Source organism: Helicoverpa zea, chromosome 23, assembly GCF_022581195.2.
Source record: "Helicoverpa zea isolate HzStark_Cry1AcR chromosome 23, ilHelZeax1.1, whole genome shotgun sequence".
NCBI classification, from domain to species: domain Eukaryota; kingdom Metazoa; phylum Arthropoda; class Insecta; order Lepidoptera; family Noctuidae; genus Helicoverpa; species Helicoverpa zea.
The window spans coordinates 5528968-5535866 of record NC_061474.1 but is presented as its reverse complement, the minus strand read 5'-3'; the positions used below and the strand labels follow the sequence as shown (position 1 = coordinate 5535866).

At 36.3% G+C, this 6899-nt stretch overlaps 1 protein-coding gene across 1 annotated transcript; it reads left to right on the top strand.

Moving 5' to 3' along the window:
* The first annotated feature begins 692 nt into the window (after window positions 1-692).
* On the top strand, window positions 693-6301 carry LOC124641999 (piggyBac transposable element-derived protein 4-like). The gene is made up of 2 exons (XM_047180287.1): window positions 693-946; window positions 4519-6301. The coding sequence occupies exon 2, from the start codon at window positions 4530-4532 to the stop codon at window positions 6270-6272; it is 1743 nt and encodes a 580-aa protein (XP_047036243.1). The 5' UTR covers window positions 693-946; window positions 4519-4529; the 3' UTR covers window positions 6273-6301.
* The last annotated feature ends 598 nt before the right edge of the window (window positions 6302-6899 follow it).

Genomic DNA, 6899 nt, shown 5'->3' with positions numbered 1-6899 from the left:
AGGCAACCCAACCACAAAAAAATGTTAATAATCATCAAGTTATACATAAATAAAGTTTAAGATCGCATTATTTCTTAAAAAAATCATCTAATTAACTTATTGAAAAAGCTATAATCGGTCCTGCGCCTGATCTCTCTCCGGTCGAGTCGGATTGCCATCCCATCGGGTTATGAGAGTGAAGGAATAGTGAGTGCACTTGTGTCTGCGCAAATGCAGCTTGTGCGCTATAACATGTCCTGCGCAGTTGGTTAATCTCATCATAATATCTACCTATAGGTGCAGTATAACACTATTTTAGAACTGGGTGACAAATTGCCTCGAAATGCAAAACACTTGTAAACATCAATTCAAACAAAACATTTTTGTATTTATTAACTCGACTAAGTAATGAGCGCAACCCACTGACATAAACGTTGGGTGCCTCAAACCCAACCAACGCTATAAATATCAATACAACGATATACATGCCATAACAAATCTTATTACCTCAGTATTACAGTCGGGTATTACGTACCCAACACAAACGCTATCAACATTCCAGCTATCATATTGCCAACGATGCAATATTGATCTTTATGGCTATAGCATTAAGGTTGGGTATTATATACCCGGCCGCGAAGCGACCGTTGTTCACACGGGTCGGCGACCTTGGCGTGACGCGCTAGCCCCCTCGCGCGTCGCCCCTCAGTGTCCCTGCGTGCGCAGAGAAAGTCAGACGTGTGCAGTGTGGCGGGTAATTTATACCCGTTTGGATTTTTGTGTCTATTTCTTTGAATAATAGTGTTTTAAGTACTGTCATAGTGTTGTTCATGTGTGTTTGGTACTGTTGTTATACATTGTAGATCGAAAAGGATTGTAAAAGTGTTGTTGTTAAGCAGTCGCGTCGTGTTTATCTTGCAACCGGCCGGCCGACATAACCTATACATACACAGGTGCTGACGTCATTGTAAGAATGCATTATGTTTGTTGTTAGCTTGTATTGAGTCATAATATGCCCGGTTTCTAAACAAAAAGTGTTCGATTTGTTTGTAGTATTTATAGTTTTAACCGACTCCCCAAAAATAATTAGTTTAGGAGGTTATAAATTCTGATGTTTGATTGTTTTGACATAACATGAACGCCAAATGTCACCGTCTGCAAAACGAATGATTCTTGTTTGTAGGAACCAGGCATATTACCATATTACGTACATACGTTTGTTTACTGTGTAGCGCTGATTGCAGCTACAACTGTATGTCATGATGATTAATAGGTAATAACCTAACTTCGTAAAACTCCTAAGAAGACCCGCTGACCCTTTCTTTACTTACTATATAGGTATATTAAACTTGGATAGAATTATATTCTTAGAGTAGGTACCTACCTAATAATATTTTTTATTGGCTTTTATTGTTTGGTTTAGGTAGGAGGGTTTGTAGACATAAAAAACTTTTGTCGTTATACCTGTCATGGGTAGAATATAATAATAAAAGGGACGTTTAAACATTTGACGGATTATTCTAATTACATAATTAACATTTTTGGTTGTTTCCTGATTATCTTATCACGTGTAGTGTAGTTAATTTAGTTATGGAATAAACGTGCTGAAAGCTAAGAAAGTAGGTATTTTACTTTCGTTTGACCTAACTAGAAATTATCCTCGAGTTACCAAACCAAGATTTAGCTATTCCACAATCTTAATTTCTTGTAAATCAAGTTATTTATCAATGCAATCTGAAGTATAAAACAAACTTTGCAATAACAATACCTACGTGAGGAGTGAACCTTGAGCAAGTGGTAGGTATTACCACTCTCAGTTAAAAATAGTTACTTTTTAATAATGTTACTTGGCAAGTTTTAGTATAAAATTATATACTTGATTCATTGCGTTTAGTAGGTTTATAACAGATGTGTGAAAACTTGCCAAGTAACATCACTAAAAAGTAACTATTTTTAACTGAGGTATGTGTGTGGAACTTGGTACTTATTCAGATCTCACTTCTTTTATTGGCGAAGCATTCCCATATTATCGAACTTGGCAGTCTTTCACATTTTTGTTTTGGGTGGGATATATTTTACTAGCGACTCGTCCCGGCTTCGTACGGGATAACAGTGTTTCCGCACTATTTAATGTACCTATGTTAACATATAAACCTTCCTCTTTAATCACTCGTATGTATTAAATAAAACGCATGTAGGTAAATCGGTTGCGTAGTTTTGAAGATTTAAGCGTACAAAGGGACATAGGGATAGAATAAGCGACTTTGTTTTATACATGTATTGATTAGATGTCATCTGGCTAGGCCGGTCACATTTGTCAATTGATTGCGTCGTAATATCAATTGATGTCAGTCCGCCATATAAGAATAATCCTAGAATAGGTAAATGATAAACTGCCAAAATTGGCGGTTTATTTATTCAGTTCGTTTGAATCGGCCCTTAGCATTTCTGATGTCTTGCTCATGTTATTTGCTTAATACCGTACGGAAAAATGACTCAAACGATGTTAAACACTAATTAAATTAACGAATACTAGTTGTAACTGAATAACGTACAGAATAATATTCTTTTAAAAAAAAAATTCTTAACTTTGTTTAAATAAAACTGTATTTTAATTAAGTCATCATCATCATCATCATCCTCCGAGCCTTTTTCCCAATCATGTTGGGGTCGGCTTCCAGTCTAACCGGATTCAGCTGAGTACCAGTGCTTTACAAGAAGCGACTGCCTATCTGACCTCCTCAACCCAGTTACCCGGGCAACCCGATACCCCTTGGTTAGACTGGTGTCAGACTTACTGGCTTCTGACTACCCGTAACGACTGCCAAGGATGTTCAATGACAGCCGGGACCTACAGTTTAACGTGCCATCCGAAACACAGTCAGTGGTGTCTAAGATATACTTAGAAAGTACATACAAACTTAGAAAAGTTGCATTGGTACTTGCCTGACCTGGGATCGAACCCGCGCCCTCACGCTTGAGAGGTTGGTCCTTTATCCACTAGGCCACCACGACTTTTTCATTTTAATTAAGTATGCACATAATAAATAAACTAACTAGCAACTGAAACATTGTTTATTTTAAAATAATTACGAAACTTATATAATTTTTATTCAAATAATATCCAACTGTGTACACACGTGTGTACAACTTATAGTTGGATGTGTAGTGCCTAATCATTACAATATTATTTAACCCTTATGTGAGTGACGAGGTACCCGGGTACCTTTAGCATTTTCAAATTTAACGAAAAGTATGTTTTACGCTCTGTAGGTGGCTGTGATTTCCTGAGAGCTCTTAACTATTTATAAATTATATATTTTTTAATCTTTTAACCCAGTCAACTATTTACAATGTTTTGTAGAAACCAAAACATAATATAAACTCACAATAGAGTGACGAGGTACCCGGGTACCTGTTTGTGTCTTGTATGACAATGAAAAAAGTATTTATAATTTGGTACAAAAATGAAATAATAATAATTTTTTTATGATGTTTTATTTCTATAAAAGTCACAAATTCTTTGTTTATGCAGAATTAGTACATGTTGTGCGAGTTACTGCATGTTCATCACAAACTGGTTTTTTACAGTTAGTTCAAGCTTTTCGTGTTTTTCTTTGCTTGCATTTGAGTTCTCTGCACATGTAGCAACTTCCGACGACTGCAACACGCCCTGTAGAATCTCGTCTGGTCCGACTTATAGAAGTTGTAGATCCAGAAGGAATCGAGAGCCTTAGTTCTTGGCCAAGCACGTCCTGCATTGCAGATCTTACATGTAATTTTGATGTCACAATGGATTTTTATTATTTTTCTTCTATATTTTTACCACACAGTTGTAGACTCAATGATTTCAGAAACTTTCTACGTCTGTCACTCAAGACAAATTTTGCGTTATGTTCCATGTAAATGATATACATATGCTGCCAAAGCTGCAATGTCAATAATATTGTAAAGAAGTGCTAAAGGCCACCGATTCGTTCTGCACAACTTATCCATATAGTCCACTCCACTTTTGGTTTTGTTATAATATAAAGTTATTTCTGGCTCGGCAGTTTCCTTATCACTTTCAATAACTGGTGACATGTGCATTGATGACAACATTATTACTGCTTTGTACATAGCAGCACACAGTTGCTTCTTTGCTAAAGGCGAAGTTAGAAGAATAAATCACCCTCTCCTTGTGTGCTTGCATATTTGGAGGAAGAAACCGTTTATTTTTTCTTACCGTTCCAACTAGTGTCATGTTCCACGAATTCAAGGAATGAGCCAGTTGAAGAGATGTAAAAAAAATATCCATACTTACATTTAGTCCTGAATTTTTATATTTAGCCACGAGATCTAACACGATGCATTGAGTGAATTCAAGTGTTTAGCTTAGCTAAAATAATAATATCAAAGTGAGGGTAATGTTAAAACAGACCTTGATTGTTTAAATTACGTCTAAACTGTATGAAGGTACCCGGGTACCTCGTCACTCCACTAAAGGTGTTTTATTCGTCACTCACATAAGGGTTAATATTGTATTTCTATTTTCAACAGATCTCATCAACATGTCAGTCAATAAGGACCAGACGATGATGTTTGGCTTCTGCGAAGCACAATTGAAAGAAGAAAAAAGCCGATACGATTACAATAGTGAAGATGAAATTAATCGGCTTGTTATTGATAGCGCAGACAGCGATTCCGATCAAAGGTTAAGCGAAGATGAAGAAGAAGAATTCCCTATCATAGAAAACGAAGACGAAGATACATCTTACACCGGTAGAGATAACACAACCGTATGGTATTCAAATCCTGATAAAGCTAACATTATTAAGAAGGATATCAAACCAATAATATCTGGTGCAAAACCTAATGCTCAGAAAGCCAAAACAGAATTAGATTGTTGGAATCTTTTCTTCACTAAAGACATCATGGAAGAAATACTTCATCATACGAATGTTGAAATAAATTCAAAAACAGTTCCAGAAACTCCTAACACACGCGCCTATATAATAAAAGAAACATCAATGGATGAACTAATGGCCGTTTTGGGATTAATGTATATCGCTGGATTGAACAATTCCACAGGTTACAATTTGACAGATTTGTGGCGATCCGATGGTACTGGTGTAGATATTTTCAGGATGACCATGTCTTTACAAAGGTTTAATTTTCTACAAAGCTGCCTGCGTTTTGATGATGCTACTACTAGGGAAGCCAGAAATTCAGTAGATAATATTGCACCCATAAGATCCATGTTTGAAAAATTCGTTGAGAATTGTAAGGACGCTTATTCTCCTAGTCAGTGTCTTTGTTTGGATGCCAAGTACATACCATTTCGGGGAGAGTGCCATTTCCGACAATTTATGAAACAGTCGTCAGCTGCTTACGGAATAAAAATGTATGCGCTCGTTGACACCAAAGTTAATTACACGGTCAATCTTGAAATACACGCAGGCAATCAACCAGATGGACCCCACGCCACCAGTTATGAGCCGAGTGACGTAGTAGACAGGTTAGTGAAACCAGTCAGTAAATCTAATAGGAACGTGACCTTTGACAACCAATTCACAAATGTTCCTCTTGCTACACATTTACTCAATGTGCACGGCTTAACATGTACCGGAGCGTTGATGAAAACCTATAAAGAAATACCTCGTTGCTTCGTGAAAATGGAAGGAAGGGGAGTTTATAGCAGTCGATTTGGCTTCCAAAAGGATTTGACACTTGTCTCGTATATTCCCAAAAAATCGAAAGTCGTTGTCCTACTATCTTCTTATCACCACGACAAGAAGATCGACACGAAATACAGTGAAAAACCAAAGCCAGAAATCGTATCATTCTACAACTCGACAAAAACAGGCGTTGAATTTGTCGACAAACTAACCAAAATGTACGACGTAAGAAACTATTGTAAAAGCTGGCCAATCCTAATACTTTACACTATGCTGAATATTGCTGCAATAAACAGCTTCATTATTTACCGTGAGAACAATAATAACACTAAATTAAGGAGGTGCGAGTTTATCAGGAAGCTAGGATTGGCGTTGTTAGAACAACACTTGAAGATAAGGAAGAATAAAAGTAGCTTGCCTCGGGAGCTAAAGAAGCGAATTTTTGAACAAGTTGGTGAGTCGGTTTATGATCCACCAGGACCTTCTGAAGACAAGTACCCTTACAAGAGATGCAGAGTCTGTCCTTCTGCTAAAGATAGGAAGACAAAATATAAATGTATTGAGTGCAAAAAACCTATTTGCTTGGAACACGTTGTTACTATGTGTCAGAGTTGTACTGCTCATACTATGGATTAATTTGTAAGTACATTAAAATGAACAAGTAAGTTTGTTGTTTTCAATTTATCATCCATAATCAAATTACTTACATTGAATACCTATTTTAGTCACACATTGTAGAATAATGTACTACACAATTTTCTACGTGTATATTAAGTTTTAGTCATTTTAGTGTCTTCAGACCTTGATAATTCACATTCGCACACATAAACAATAATCATCTTGACTTATAAAAGTCTTCACCGTTTTAGTTGCATAATATTAATTAAATAAAGTCAGTTATACTAGCAAAATGGAGTCTCAAAATCAACTTAAAACTAAATAATTCAAAATTTCCATTTCCTCAGTCCTCTCGAATATAATTCGTTACCTAGGAACAGTTTCAGACTAATTTGCATCGATAGCGGGAGCCGTGTGACAAAGCTAGTTGTCTGCAGTTTGTAGTTATCCAGTGCCTTCGAGCTTCCTACTTCATTCGCTAGATATTTGTAAATTAGTTGATATTGATGGTAGATAGGTAGGGGCTCATGAATAAATTCATTAAGAAAATGTTTGGATTTGACTAAGTTAATTTTTGTGGAGTTACTTGCCTCTTCTCCACCAGAAGCTCTTTTTCGAATAGTCAACTAGAATCAACATTATTAA